Source organism: Temnothorax longispinosus, chromosome 3, assembly GCF_030848805.1.
Source record: "Temnothorax longispinosus isolate EJ_2023e chromosome 3, Tlon_JGU_v1, whole genome shotgun sequence".
NCBI classification, from domain to species: domain Eukaryota; kingdom Metazoa; phylum Arthropoda; class Insecta; order Hymenoptera; family Formicidae; genus Temnothorax; species Temnothorax longispinosus.
In genome coordinates this window covers 9,502,144-9,516,600 of record NC_092360.1, presented here as the reverse complement: position 1 = coordinate 9,516,600, position 14,457 = coordinate 9,502,144, and the positions used below count along the sequence as shown (strand labels likewise).

Genomic DNA, 14,457 nt, shown 5'->3' with positions numbered 1-14,457 from the left:
TTTTGGATACTGGTGAGGAAATCTATTTTTATACATATAAGGAATTGTTTTAAAAGCAATCACTACTTGCAATCATGTCAGTCATGATTTCAACATTTTATTAATATTGATTTATTATTAATAAGCTATCAAATAAGCGTCACAATAATTTTTTGCATCGATGATGCGTATGCTATAATGCGTACGCAAGTTCCGTGAAAAAAAATATATAAAAAGGTGCTATTAGTGTGACATAATTAAAACGGATCATCTGTTCTCTTTCTGGATTCTATTCTTTCGCTGTTTATTTCATGTAATACTGCTGTATTTCAGCGTATTTCTCGTATAACGGTGGTTTTTTCATACGTAACGATGAAAAACTGTTTCAGCTAAAAGATATTCGGCTGACTTCTGAGCTACAAAAGTATGGACCGCGTTATCTTCTAATGGATAATCGGTATAAATCTGTGAATGTAATCGAGAAAAGCACGATGGACGATACGCGTTCATCGATCTAACTGCAGCAGCTTTGCGGCTTAGGGTCCAAGCCCGAACGTTTAGTAATGAATATGCGCGTAAACTCCTCCGCTACCGTTGGATGTATGCCGACGGTAGACTTCAGTTTCGGTATTGTTAAGCCACATCTGCGAAAAAATAAAATATGAATTATACAGCTCTGAAATTTAACTTTTAAAGAAATTATCGGCGAGTCGTTATGGATCAAGCGCTTACTTAATAGCAGCCGCGAATCCTTGAATTACTTCGCCCGCATTGGGCCCAACAAAGTGCATTCCGAGTACCCTTTCATCGCCGTGTCTAAGCGCGACGACCTTCACGTAACAACGATCGGGGCTCTTCTGGGGTACAAAAAATTCCGTTGGTTTGTAGTACGCGTGAAAAATTTCTATCTCATCTTGCCCGTGAAGCGCGACCGCCGCTTCTTCGCTCAGTCCGACACATCCATATTCCAAAGGACTAAACACCGTCGTCGCTACATTCGTGTAATCCATTTTCTCAGTCGAATTACCATACAATCTTCTAGCCAACAATTTACCCGCGTGTATAGCAACGGGTGTTAATTCGGGTTTTTTCTGTAACAAACATATAAAAAAATCATTTTATCATGTTGTATTTATATTATGTTACATTAAAATTCTCAATTGTATTTAGCATTATAATTAAATATTAAAATAATAAAAATATTTACATTTTAAAATTATGTAAATTATAATTGTTTACGACATATTTTCGATACATGTTAAAAAAAACTTACATGAAGTACATCGCCAACTGCGTAAATGTTCGGAACATTCGATTGTTCGTTAACCGCATCGATCTTTCCAGTTTCTGGAATAAGCTTCAACCCGGCGTTCTCCGGTTTCAGCTCTTGAGTGAGCGATCGTCGACCGATAGCAAATAAAACAGTGTCATAGACATCTTGATGAATTTGACCATCCTAAAAAATTCAAATTATATGTATTACACTCTAATGCAGATTTATTTCTTCATTTGTACGTTTAAATTTGTCGATAAATGAATACCTTGTCGACCCAGTCAACCAGAAGGCGGCCATCCTCTTGTTTCGCTATTTTCTTAACCTTCGCCTCGTAGATGAAATTCACGCCGCGTTGCTGCATCTCTTCAGCAACGTGTTCCGCCATTTGCCGATCAAATCCGCGCAACACAATCGATCGAGCCATTAACGTTGTATCGTAACCCAAGCCATTAAGAAAGCCGGCACACTCCAGACCAATATCTATATCTCATCACTAAGGAAAATCTTAATTTGCACTTTTACACATGTTACGATAGAAAATCTAAAAACAAATCGTATAAAATTCTATTGAAAAAGGATACATCCAGCACCAACAACGAGGGTCTTTCCTGGAGCCCGCTCCAAACTGAAGATGTCGTCGCTAGTTATACCGTATTCTACAGCACCTGGAATATCGGGATACCTGGGCCTGCCACCTACCGCGATTAATATGTCTTTAGCCGTAAAAACTTTTTCCTCCCCCTTCTTGGTAGTTCCAACTACCGTGTGTGCATCTTTGAAGTGTCCAAGAGCGTTGAAATACTCAACTTTCCTATAAGTAAATATTTACATAGGTAAATACTTTTCCAAAGTAAATATTTAGATAGGTAACTAACACGCAGAGTAAAGGTCTATTTACACATATCCGTGACAAATCAGTGATGATTATTCACACATACCCTTACAGCTTAATCAGTTTGAATTCAGTAATTTTCAAGATGACTCAGTTTATGAACGATGAATTGGCAATGATTGCCATAATATATTGCTATAATCACTTTTTTTAAGTCAAGTCGTGGATTTGGATGGAAATAAAATATTATATTAAACGTAATTTTACAGGATATGTGTAAATAAACTTGTTTAAAGAAAGTAAATATAGTACCAATATGAATATGAATAAATACATGAACAAAATTAATAATACAGACATGAATTGATATGTAAACAGAAAAATGAGAAAACGACTAACTTTGTTCTAAGCTCGACACGAGTGACCCAGTTGACAGACTTGACATGATTTTGTACGGAGGTTCTCAAGGCCTCCCAATCAATTTTCACAGTCTTCGGATCTAGCTGCCAACCAAACGTTGCCGCTTCCTACAAATCAGACAAGTCACAAATCAGATGCGAATAATTTACGTCACTTTAATCGCCACAATTAAAAACGTTTGCGTACATGAATAGCTTCACCGAGCAACGCAGCTTGATGCATGAGTTTCTTCGGTATACATCCCACGTTGACGCAGGTACCACCCAACCCCCAAGTGGTACCAATCGGAGAGGGAGACACGTAATCCAAAACTGCGACTTTCGCTCCCAGTCCCACAGCTTCTTTAGCTGCTGCCAGACCTCCAGATCCTCCACCAATGACCAAGAGATCGTACGTGTAACCCTGATCCGCTGAAAGACAATTTCATCCGTTATACCATGTATAAGATCTCTTATATCCATTTCTATCAATACAGATCAACTTTTAATCAATACAGATTAACTTTTAACTTACTTTTTATCTTTTTCTAATTCTTAGAACTAGGTAAAGATAAAAGATAAGTTAAACAGAGATTAAAATTAATCTGTATTGATAGAAATGGACTAATGAGATAAATTCTCTCCAAAGTTCAGCTTTACACAGCGTTGTAAAAAAATGAAAAAAATTTCAACGGACAACGCAGACGGCTAGAAATTATCATGGAAAGACGTCTCAGGTATCAACATCTGTCATCCGTGGAAATATATCACGGTAAACTGGATTTCGAGAATCGTTCGAGTCGGGTTGAGTTGACGCGCGCGAGCCGGTGGCGCAATTTTTACATAACAAACCGCAATCGCGATTACTCTCCGATCGTCCGGATTGTAGTCCGCCGAGACACTCACTGCACATGCAGGCCATCGCGCTTCTGCCGTAGACGAGACCGAAGTCGCATCCAGCGAGGGGCGTCTTCTGCCGGCGCGCTAACCCGAGCAGCTTGGCGTGCGCGGGCCGAAGTGACACGAGCCGCGCGAACACCGTCAGTGTCGCCATGATAATCGGCGACATGCAATTCACGATAGTCGGAGCACGTGACGTCAGCCGTCAGTGACGCGCCGCATTGCACCGCACCGCACCGCACCGCACCGCACCGCACCGCACCGCACCGCACCGCACCGCACCGTCACGAAAGGATAGTGAGGTCGCGAGACGCGCGTGTCGTCGCTCGATCTACTATACCACTAGTTCCGCACGCGCACCCCGCGCTCCGCCGTTTCGTTCACGTCGACGACGACGCTGGTCTTGGTCATCCGGGTCAACCGAACGCGAACAACGCGATGAGATCGATCCTTATAACCGGCTGCAACCGCGGCCTGGGCCTGGGCCTGGTGCGGCACCTGGTCGAGTCGCCGAGGCCGCCGGAGAACGTCTTCGCGACCTGCCGCGACGCGAGCAGGGCGACGGTAAGGCCGCGGGGCGGGGCGGGGCGGGGCAGGGCGGGGTATGTTTAATTCCATTAATCGATTAAATCCACTCGTCGACTCGCGCGTAATCGGCGCGATCAGCAGAATTGTCGATTGTCGCGCGTTACGCAACTTTCACACGTGGGAGAACGGTATACATATACTTACCGATCGGCGCCATCGCGACTCTCTTTGCTCCTCGCGCGAAGGAATGAATTTTTTCTCCCGCGATTTGTCCTCGCGTCGTAATGAACCGTAACGTCAAAGCGTCGAGGCGGTCGAGGTCTCTCTGCCGTTCCTTTCCTCACCGAACTTGATTCGACCGGAGCAACGGTTAAGTCACACTGACACCGACGGACGCTTTCTCGTAACCTTAAGCGCTTCCGTCACCGCCATCTATTATACCGTTCCTCTCTCGTCGTCCTCCTCTCTCTCTCCTCTCTCCTCGGTTTTCCCCTTCCGTCGCCGCGGTTTCGCGCGGTGAGTCAGCGAACGCGATTTATACTCGATTACCGGTGTGCGTCGATCGTTGCGCAAGCAACTCCGGCCGGCCGAAACGGAGCATCTGGGACCGGTTTTTCACGTTATTGCGTTATACGTGATCTTGTTAAACCGCTGTTGAGAGATAATTGCGACGGACCTCTTCGTCTCCCTCGTCTCTCTCTCGTTTGAATCGCGTTTAAACGGAAAGAGGAAGAGGAGAAAGAAAAATGAGGAAAATCTTTGCAGGAGTTACGCGCGCTCGCCGACAAATCGTCGATCGTACAAATCATCGAGATAGGTAAGTTCTCGCCAACTTCTCGCTGTTATATTAATTAATTGTTCGCTATAATAAGTTCATTTTGCTGGGTTGGCGCGAGAAATTTTGAATCGCCCCGCGAAAAGTTCTTTTGTTTATCGTCGCGATGATGTTGTGAAAAAGAAGTACCGCGAATGGGATGATTTGCAATTATATCTGAAATTTCTCAAATCATCTTTGATAGAGTTCTTGTAGAATGTGGGATTCTTTCTCAGAAATATCAAGAATGCGCATATATAACGATATCATTCCGTAGCTTCGATATTGTTTTCGACGAAATTCCAGTCCCGCACACGTCAGAACTTGTTTAATGTTGAAAATTAACTTTGTTGTAAATTCACGTTTCCAGATCTTATTTCGTAAGGATTTTTGTGTCGGACTTAAATAGATTTTAGTCTTAACCCTTTGCACTTTGTAAGAAATTCAACAATTCATTCCAATAACTCGATAATTAAATAAAAGCTGTTTATTTCCGAAAATAAAATTGGATTCTATTATGACGCATCGTCATATTTATATGTGTGTATATATATATATAAAAGATTTAATAACATAAAAAAATACAATAAACTCTTGAAAGTATCCATGTCGAATATAACTCGACATTCAAGTTGCTGGAATGAAATGTGATGTCGAGTATAAAGCGAGTGCAAAAGGTTAATATGATCCAATTTGCGGATTACTTGTAAAGAATGAAACTGCATTATATTGCAATAATGTTGTACTCAAATGTAGCTGCAGTATCTTGTTCCAAAATAAACGTTGAATTTTTATTTTCTTTTATTCATCATGAACTTCAATGATTTCGAATTAAACGAGAATTGATTGTCGATTTCAAACTGGATTTCAATTAAAAGAAGATTCGTATTTGTAAAAATTTCCTTATTTTTATTAATTGTGCAAGATTCGTACCGTTCTCTAGATCAAGCGTCGAAAACAACTTAAAAATACGCATAATTTAATTTTTGATAAATGATGCACAACTAGTTATACTAGTTATACCGGTTATAACATGGTGACAAAACGCACAATGATATAAACAATTTCAGCGGGTTGATTTTAGCATAGAAACACGTCATGGTGATTGAATAAATATTCGTACGTTACAACATTTCGAAGGTCGACGAAAAATGCTAATATCTTACCTGTGTGTGATACGGAAAGAATATCTTCCTGCTTCTGTTGGTTCTCTATCTCATTGCCGACAATGCTGCCTGTCTCCACTTTGCTCTCCAGTTGGCTCTTTATTTCACTCTCGACATCGTTTATTCTCGACAGTTTATTCTCCGTATTGTCCATCTGGTTTTTCACTTTGTTCTCCACTTTGTCTTCCACTTCATTCTCGACATCACCCTCCGTCTTGCTCACTTCTTCATTCTCTGCTGTGTCTACCTGGTTCTCCACTTTGTTCTCCACCTTATTCTCGATGTCATCTTCCGTTTTGGTCTCCAGTTTATTCTCTGTCTCGTCTATCTGAGTTTTCACTTTGTTTTCCACTTCATTCTCGATATCACCCTCCGTGTTGCTCATCCGTTTATTCTCTACTTTGTCTACCTGGTTCTCCACTTTGTTTTCCATCTTATTCTCGATGTCATCTTCCGTTTTGGTCTCCAGTTTATTCTCTGTCTCGTCTATCTGATTTTCCCCTTTGTTCTCTACTTTATTCTCGACATCACCCTCCATTTTGCTCACCCCTTTATTGTCTACTTTGTCTACCTGGTTCTCCGTTTCGTTCTTCACCTTATTCTCGATGTCATCTTCCGTTTTGGTCTCCAGTTTATTCTCTGTCTCGTCTATCTGATTTTTCACTTTGTTTTCCATTTCATTCTCGATATCACCCTCCATGTTGCTCATCCGTTTATTCTCTACTTTGTCTACCTGATTCTCCACTTTGTTTTCCATCTTATTCTCAATGTCACCCTCCGTTTTGGCCTCCAGTTTACTCTCTGTCCCGTCCATCTGATTTTTCACTTTGTTTTCCACTTCACTCTCGATATCACCCTCCGTGTTGCTCATCCGTTTACTCTCTACTTTGTCTACCCGATTCTCCACTTTGTTTTCCATCTTATTCTCAATGTCATCCTCCGTTTTGGTCTCCAATTTATTCTCCGTCTTATCTATTTGATTTTCCACTTTGTTCTCCACTTTATTCTCGACGTCGTCCTCCATCTTGTTCTCCGTTTTATCTTCTATCTCACTGTTTACCTGGTTCACCATCTCAATATTACTCTGCGTTTCGCCCCTATTCACCACATTGCCCTCCGTTTTGTTCTTTGCCCTGCTGCCCACCAGCCTCTCCATTTTATTCCGCGCTTTGTGCTCCTCGGTTTCTCGATCACTCGAATCAGAATCGACGGTTTGCGATTTTTCGCAACAGATCAACCACGCTTTCGCCTTATTCAGTTTGCGTGCTTTCATATCCGCGACCGTGCACCGGGCAGATCCCGAGACGAGGAAAAATTGAAATTATACGATCTAAAACGTCCAGAGCGAAACACGTCGCGAATGTTCCTATCGTAGGAAAAAAAAACAACACGATTTTGCCGAGTCGGTGCTGATCGATAACACGTGCTATCTGATAACACCTGACTCTAGAGTTTTCTAACGTTAAAGATGGATCCTTTCTTCTTGCGCGCGAGATAAAGAAATCAATTTTCACTCTTTATCGGCGCGTGATATGCGGTGATTCGTTGAAATGCGATAATGAAGAATATGACGATAATGAGAATTATCGCATTACTTAGAAAGTTGAATTAACGCATAACAGAAATATCTCTACGTCACGTCTCGCATGTATAGTACCTCGCAAATCGATATAAAGCGTTCAACAAAACAGCGATATGAATCATATACTTATTTTTTTAAGAAATATAAAGACAGTCGCGAAATTGCCTCATTCTTCAAAATCTTTTAATTCCTTTATACACTATTTGCCGTCCTTTGCGCTTAGCATTGCGCCAAAGTGAACAATTCTTGCGACGTGACTAGCACTTTAGCAGTCTGGAAATCTTTAAAAATATCGCACGATACGAACATGTTTTTGTCATTTGTTCCTTTGTCTATCTTATAGATATTATGGAGTCGCGTTTTTTTTTACGCTTTCAGCGCTGAAAGCATCGCTCTATCTTCGTTTGATATTCGTTTGTGCAACGAAGGCAGAATGGTGCTTACAGCGCTGAAAGCGTCAAGACGAACTCAGCCTAAGATGAAATAAATATTAAGGATAATTTGATTGAAATTTTCTTTAAAAAAAAATTTAACGCATATCTATCGGACCAAGCTTGTAGCAAAATATATTACTTTGAAGTTCCTGTGACACAAATTTTTCCGAAGTCTTTAGATTATGAAACTTAATTAATTAATGTAATGTCAAAGTGACAATATCTGTTTTCTCTCTCTGATTTTATTATAAACTAATTACGAATTATATTTAACTTTATTATAGAATGTAAAATCGAAGTGATAGTAGAATTTTTTTTCTTTTATTACAATCTAATGGAGATATAAGAAGTGCTGTGTCAGGCCATTATGTCAGTAAATCCTCATTGATACATGACATATGTTCTGACAAATGCTTGTGCATAATACAAGATAACCGTTTATCAAAAATTTATCGCGCAAGGTAAAACTTGAACTTTTCACAAACGTACATGTAGCGAGTTCTAACATCGATATTGTTCGTGAAATAACTTTACATTGTCTTTTCCCAGATTTAACAAACACGAATAGCTACGCGAGGGTCGTGGACACGGTCAACGAAAGGGTAAATGGCGCTGGTCTCAACGTTCTGTTCAACAACGCTGGTATTTCCAGTAAATTCACGCGTCTCGGCCTCGTGAAGAAGCAGCAGATCACAGACGGTTTTCTCATAAACACCGTGGCACCGATTATGCTGACAAAAGTACGCCTACAATCATTTTACATTTATGAATTTTACATTGACGAATTGCGTCGATTCGTAACTGAGGAAACAATTGATTCAAGGCTTTCCTGCCGTTGCTGAAGACGGCCGCGAAAAATTCCGAGGATAAAACGGGATTAAGCGTGAGAAAAGCAGCGGTTATCAATATGACGTCTATCCTGGGCAGTATTGCTGAAAATAACGACGGTGGTTTTTATCCTTATAGATGCAGCAAGGTAAAACTTTAAGCTCAAGATGTGCATTCTATTGAAATACATAATTGCGTTTAATAAAATTTGTAGAGCGCTGTTATTACTTATTACGTATTAACTTGAAAATGTAATTAACTTTTAAAGAATGTGAAACCTCTACATTACACTCTGGAATTAATCAATATGTATCTTACATCATTAAGCACTTGAAATAACTTTGCAAAATATCTTATCTAATCTCATTTGGGAAACAGGCGGCACTTAACGCGGCGACAAAATCGATGAGCATCGATCTGAAAGCAGATGGAATTTTAGTGGCGTGTTTGCATCCTGGATGGGTACGCACCGATCTAGGCGGCAGCAACGCTCCGATGGACGTCGCCACGAGCGTCGGTTGCATTCTGGATACCTTGAACTCGTTGACAGAAAAACAAACCGGTTGTTTCGTGCAGTATGACGGTAAAATATTGCCCTGGTAATAGTGCTCAAGTAAAATATTTAATCAAATGAAATTTTTTATACATGTTATATATATATATATACGAATTTTTAAATACTTTAAATTAATATTAAATGTACATCATTTTTTGTAAAAATGAAAACCATAAATATACATATATTTTTATCTTAAAAATCTCAAAATGAAGAATATTCCTCAAACTTTATGCGACTTATGTGATGACATTTTGGCTTGATGTTTCATTAAACAATTTCAGTGGAAATATTATAAATTAGATATTTCCACAAATCACACGCACTTTCTTACATTTTGAAATACTTGCTATAACAATTAGCGAGAATGTCTTTGCATCTAAAGATATTCTTACTAATTTTTATATCTTTATACAAACATACTACAAATGTATCGTAATGTTTTCATATAAGCGATGTATAGTATGCACTGATTAAGAGGTCATTCAACTATTTTATTCGTATGAGCCCAAGCTTATTTTGTACATGTCACGGTGCTATAACGTAACGCACAGGAATGCAAGTTCTCCTATAGTATCAATAGAAAAAAATGATATTTGAGATATATACAATGATATTTATAGACTATCAGAAGCGTGAACTATGTTTGAAGGTAAAATATATGTATATGTATGTACGTGTTTTTTCAGCACTTAACTTATTGCAAAATTAATTATAATACCGATTGATTATTTTGCAAGGATAATCCTTGATACAACCATATATCGTTATAGCGAGAAAAATATAGTTTTGAAAGAAAATAATACTGTAATGTTATTACACAATCGTGGCGAATGTACAATCCGCCATTATCAAGCCTTTTTCAACTTTTCAAGTCTATCATACCCCCGAATTTTTAAAGGGTTATGTATAACGTACATATGCACTACTTTATTGTTCCCGAAATGGGTTACAATCGTCTCATACTCTTTGACTCAAAACTTTAATTCTTTAATCAATTTCTTATAGTCCGAGACGTATATGGATCAGGGTCCTGCCGACGAATCGACTGTTCCTACAGAGTTACGTATCACATCTGAAAGGATTATACAGAAACCAGAATTTAATAAACGAGATGAACTAGGGTGATGCGTTGTTCTGTGTAGGAGCGATTGATTCGTAGTCGACAGATTTGAAGTTCGATTCCAAGTTTCACCCTATGCATACAATAATGAATTTTATAAGCGACAGATTCAAGATTTAAAAATTTAGTGTAAAAATAATATACATACATACATAAACGGATTGATCACTCGCCTGATTTTATTCTAGTCAATTAGCCGATCATTGTTTCTAGTTTCTAAATTCAATGAGGAAATTCGTAATAAATTTATATGTAAAAAAATAAACTCCGTTATACATAATTCAAAACGTTTCATAGGATTGATACTATTTGTAATTATATAAGTATATATTTTGTATATATATTCATATATTTATATATATTATCTATATCTCACTAAACTTGGATGAAACAGAAAAGAAAATCTTTTCTTGCAAAATCTTTTCATCCATTATTGAGAGGTACGACTTAACGTAAAATTATCAAGTGCAAATTCATTCACGAAAGAGATAGATTCCTAAATGTGTCCCTATATGTTGACGGTGATGCTGATTGTAGGTCGTTAGTCAGTCTTCAATCTCTTGGGTGCAGGTTCACTGTTTTGAGAATTGGAGTCCTCCGAAAAGCCCAGGTGTGCAGAGAAATCTGTAAGTCCTTGGGAATCGCTAACAGTGGAGAAACCTAGCGTGTCAGAAAATCCATATTTTTTTTGTTAATCCTCAACAATAACGCCATCACAAATCATCAACGCCAAACACTCACATGTATTGGAATCTTCTGTAAGTCCAAAATTAGAATTTGACGACTCTATCCCTCCTTTTCTTGGTAAACCATTTTCCTTGTCGGAAACTGTCTTTCCTTTTTTCTTCTATAAATTAAAACATTTGTTCTGTATTTATATACAATTATCTGCTTTGGTTGATTTTGATCAGCATAAATTATGTTCTTGCATGAAATACCTGATCGAGTGTCGAGATTGGAACCCATTTATATATTTTCATAGTTGTTTCTCCTATTGTAACCCATTTCTTTTCCCTGCAATTGTATATACATTCTGTTACTTGTTTTCATATAAATAACGATTTTAGTAAAATATAGGAGCACAAACATCTCTTATGCAATAAAAGGTGAAAGAAAAATATTTTATTTTTCGTAACAAAACTATATATTATTATACGTTTGTCCTCGTTGCTGTGACAAAACTTTATCACTCTATCTAGAGCTCAGCTATGAAATCGGCAACCGAACTGATCGTGTTCTCATTCAAACGCTTATTTTTAAGCAAGTTAAAAGCTTTTATCGAGCAGTTTCCACATAATTTTATACTCGAAACGGGGTATTTCAACTATGAACATTAGTGAACCGCCTTGCAGTCTTTCATTAGTATCTTTGGGAGCACGCCCTTCGACAATGAAACAAAACCAAAAGCACTTGATACACTTGTACGATCCGTGATTATCTTCCGAGAAATAAGCGACAAACACAGGAGACCCGGCGATTCTCCTCGTCCGTCTTTTTCTCTCCCTTCGATCTCCGACACGACACAGGAAAACTTACCAATGGCGAACTTTATCAACTACCTGCATCACACGTTTAATGTCATCCTTGGCACGACTACGAGTCTCCGCGCGCACTGACCGCGACATCATGTTATTGTTCGCGCGCGATTAAATCACCGGTAATTGATTATCACACCAGTTACACGGCACCAGAGATACCGGGACATCCGCGCGCGAGCAGCGAAGAGGTTAGGAAAGTGACAGAGACCCGAGAACCTCTTCACCGCCACCGCCGCTTCTTCGACAGCCGGAGCCGGAGCCGAGCCCCGAAGTGTTTTTCGATTTTCGCAATTGTCACTCGGCTTTGCAGACCTAGGGAATTTAATTTTATACGTACACTCGCGAACAGAGACGTCAGAGACTCGTGGCGCGCGACCAATTTTCCCAGAAATAATCGACGTAAATCGAACCAATCGGAACGCACTTCAGTTAGCGGCGCGAAGAAGATTCTTTGACCCCTCCGTTCTTTTATTTTTAATTATTTATTAACTCGGAGTTAATATACTTTTGTTCTTTGTTATTTAAATAAAGATTATTGAAAAGTATTATATTTTATACTAACAAAGATATACCAACCGAATGTTCGCGTGAAATATCTTCGACTTCGATCAAATTCCAGTTATCCTGATCGATCGATTGAACCGGCATGACAGAATCGTTGTCCTCACAAAATAATACAAATTAAAAAGTTAATCGTTGATTAAATTAATTGGAGTTTGATCAAAGTCACGTAAATTAAACATAGATACAGAGAAAAGTCGAATATTAGATAATAAGTTATACAAGTTACATGAACCGCCTTCGTCGCATTATTCGCATTCAAAGTTGCATTTTTTTAATTTTTTTTATTTTTTTAAAAGAAGGGCTTGAGAACATTTTAAAAAAATTTGATTGGCAATGCTCTAATTTACTGCTATTTATTATTTAAAAAGTTATCAATTAGCAGGCAAACGTGAATTAAAAATATAGAATTATTACACATGTTGGAAACAAATATAAAATTTGTTCAAGGTTACCTATTCTTGAAATTAATTGTTATGAAACGAATACGTTTATGAACGAAAAGGTGCGTTAACTGGGTTCCCATTGGCACTCGATTAGGAAATCCCCACTTTTTTGTTCATAAACGAATTCTTTTCAGAACGATTACAAGAATAGATATTCAGAACTTCTTTTCATATTTCAAATAAACCGCAACAATGGTTGAAGCCGCACTTGTATTGACGCATGTCTGACCTAACCTATACCTAACCTAACATCGTTATTTAACACTCGTGCTGCGTGTCAGACACGCGTCCGGCGAGCAAATAGGCAATTTTATTTTTCTAAAAGAGCTCAAGACTGATATATATCTTGGTGAATATGGGCGAAGCGAAAGAAGAGAAACCGCCTCGCGAGTACGAGTGGATGGTATATGATTGCATCTCCGTTCATATCATTTTTCCATAATTTCCATCGTATATTTTGTCAATTTTATATTTTTTCTTTCGTCAGGTGAGACCCTGTATGGTGTACAAGGACGAGCATGACGAGTGCACAAGTATCAGAGGTCGTTTTCATCAGTACTTCATTTTCGGCGAGATGGTCGACTGCGATCAATGGAAGACCGATTATCACAACTGCTATCAATGGCAAAAGTACAAATCGGAAGAGGCATATGTACGCAGGTTGCTACGCGTGTCTCAGCGATAACACGTCTGAATCTAACGCGATGTAATACCGGAACGAAATCATTGCAGGACGAGTTGATCAGGAGCGAGAAGGAACGCAGAGCGAAACGATTGCACGCGCATTATCAGAACAACGTCTGGGAGAAGAGGGAGAAGCCGCCAGAGAACTGGAACATCCCTCTGCCCGAATGGATGCAAAAGGAGTTCGAGAAATCGTATCTGCACATACGAAGCCAGGAAATGAAACAGGGCGCAGAGGTATCCTCCCTTGACACGAGATGCACTATATTATAACAGCGGATCTCCTATTAGGATTAGGTGTAGTCCGTGTACATATACGTATTTATTATTTAAGCCGAGTCACGTGTGTACAATGATATATGTATGCAAACAATAATAATATTAAGTGAAACAAGATTTTAGAGATATATATATATAATCAAATAGAGAGAAAAAAACCGCTGTTTACGATCAGGATTGAATCTCGGTAGTCTAATAATAATGTTGTATGAATTTTATAATTCTTTAGAGTGATTTAATAAGGATTTAATAAGGATATTAGCATTAGAATTTAAATTCGATCATCGATTCAAGTATATAGATTTACCGTTCCAACTAGGAACTATATTTTAAAGACAAAAAATCGGCGCGCAGTTTATTGAGAGAGAGTTTGGAAAAAGTGAACAAAATTGTTACAATATTATCGGGCTATCAAGAGTCCTGATCGTAAATGGCGTTTTTTTCTCTAATTGTATGCATGTAAAGATTTACAGCCTGTGAGTAAATACGAAAGCCTGACGTAACATCAGATATCTTATCGCAAAGTGCGACGA

The 14,457-nt window shown here is 38.7% G+C and overlaps 4 protein-coding genes across 7 annotated transcripts; 2 read left to right on the top strand and 2 right to left on the bottom strand.

Annotated features, from left to right (window-relative positions):
• Positions 1-77: 77 nt before the first annotated feature.
• Trxr1 (Thioredoxin reductase 1) lies at positions 78-7,202 on the bottom strand. 3 transcript variants are annotated; one of them, XM_071772180.1, is made up of 8 exons: positions 5,894-7,202; positions 2,694-2,917; positions 2,487-2,614; positions 1,837-2,066; positions 1,521-1,735; positions 1,253-1,435; positions 712-1,070; positions 78-623 (listed from the first exon to the last, which is right to left on the bottom strand). In XM_071772180.1, exons 1-8 carry the CDS (start codon positions 7,164-7,166, stop codon positions 494-496), a joined length of 2,742 nt encoding a protein of 913 aa, XP_071628281.1. In that variant the 5' UTR covers positions 7,167-7,202; the 3' UTR covers positions 78-493. The 3 variants fall into 3 exon arrangements, with proteins under 3 accessions (XP_071628281.1, XP_071628283.1, XP_071628282.1); XM_071772182.1 differs by lacking the exon at positions 5,894-7,202 and adding an exon at positions 4,118-4,724; XM_071772181.1 differs by lacking the exon at positions 5,894-7,202 and adding an exon at positions 3,392-3,697.
• Sni (SDR family oxidoreductase sniffer) lies at positions 3,815-9,495 on the top strand. Its single transcript, XM_071772193.1, has 5 exons — positions 3,815-3,949; positions 4,679-4,730; positions 8,459-8,649; positions 8,733-8,885; positions 9,116-9,495. The coding sequence occupies exons 1-5, from the start codon at positions 3,824-3,826 to the stop codon at positions 9,338-9,340; spliced, it is 747 nt and encodes a 248-aa protein (XP_071628294.1). The 5' UTR covers positions 3,815-3,823; the 3' UTR covers positions 9,341-9,495.
• Positions 9,184-14,041, top strand: LOC139809357 (synaptic plasticity regulator PANTS). 2 transcript variants are annotated; one of them, XM_071772196.1, is made up of 3 exons: positions 9,184-9,320; positions 13,449-13,613; positions 13,694-14,041. In XM_071772196.1, exons 1-3 carry the CDS (start codon positions 9,315-9,317, stop codon positions 13,916-13,918), a joined length of 396 nt encoding a protein of 131 aa, XP_071628297.1. In that variant the 5' UTR covers positions 9,184-9,314; the 3' UTR covers positions 13,919-14,041. The 2 variants fall into 2 exon arrangements, with proteins under 2 accessions (XP_071628297.1, XP_071628296.1); XM_071772195.1 differs by lacking the exon at positions 9,184-9,320 and adding an exon at positions 12,884-13,364.
• Positions 10,747-12,205, bottom strand: Bcl7-like (chromatin remodeling complex subunit BCL7B-like protein). The gene is made up of 4 exons (XM_071772198.1): positions 11,953-12,205; positions 11,355-11,430; positions 11,158-11,263; positions 10,747-11,076 (listed from the first exon to the last, which is right to left on the bottom strand). The coding sequence occupies exons 1-4, from the start codon at positions 12,042-12,044 to the stop codon at positions 10,958-10,960; spliced, it is 393 nt and encodes a 130-aa protein (XP_071628299.1). The 5' UTR covers positions 12,045-12,205; the 3' UTR covers positions 10,747-10,957.
• Positions 14,042-14,457: the final 416 nt, after the last annotated feature.

Bases quoted from the DNA above. Each gene is read 5' to 3' on its own strand.
- Sni (XM_071772193.1), top strand. From the start codon at position 3,824: ATGAGATCGATCCTTATAACCGGCTGCAACCGCGGCCTGGGCCTGGGC. The intron at 3,950-4,678 runs GTAAGGCCGCGG...AAATCTTTGCAG, and splicing joins GCGACGCGAGCAGGGCGACG to GAGTTACGCGCGCTCGCCGA. The intron at 8,886-9,115 runs GTAAAACTTTAA...TTTGGGAAACAG, and splicing joins ATCCTTATAGATGCAGCAAG to GCGGCACTTAACGCGGCGAC.
- Trxr1 (XM_071772180.1), bottom strand. From the start codon at position 7,166: ATGAAAGCACGCAAACTGAATAAGGCGAAAGCGTGGTTGATCTGTTGC. The intron at 2,918-5,893 runs GTAAGATATTAG...ATTGTCTTTCAG, and splicing joins TCTTTCCGTATCACACACAG to CGGATCAGGGTTACACGTAC. The intron at 624-711 runs GTAAGCGCTTGA...ATTTTTTCGCAG, and splicing joins GGATTCGCGGCTGCTATTAA to ATGTGGCTTAACAATACCGA.
- Bcl7-like (XM_071772198.1), bottom strand. From the start codon at position 12,044: ATGATGTCGCGGTCAGTGCGCGCGGAGACTCGTAGTCGTGCCAAGGAT. The intron at 11,431-11,952 runs GTAAGTTTTCCT...ATACAATTGCAG, and splicing joins GTTGATAAAGTTCGCCATTG to GGAAAAGAAATGGGTTACAA. The intron at 11,077-11,157 runs GTGAGTGTTTGG...CTGACACGCTAG, and splicing joins TACAGAAGATTCCAATACAT to GTTTCTCCACTGTTAGCGAT.
- LOC139809357 (XM_071772195.1), top strand. From the start codon at position 13,317: ATGGGCGAAGCGAAAGAAGAGAAACCGCCTCGCGAGTACGAGTGGATG. The intron at 13,365-13,448 runs GTATATGATTGC...TTCTTTCGTCAG, and splicing joins CTCGCGAGTACGAGTGGATG to GTGAGACCCTGTATGGTGTA. The intron at 13,614-13,693 runs GTACGCAGGTTG...AAATCATTGCAG, and splicing joins ACAAATCGGAAGAGGCATAT to GACGAGTTGATCAGGAGCGA.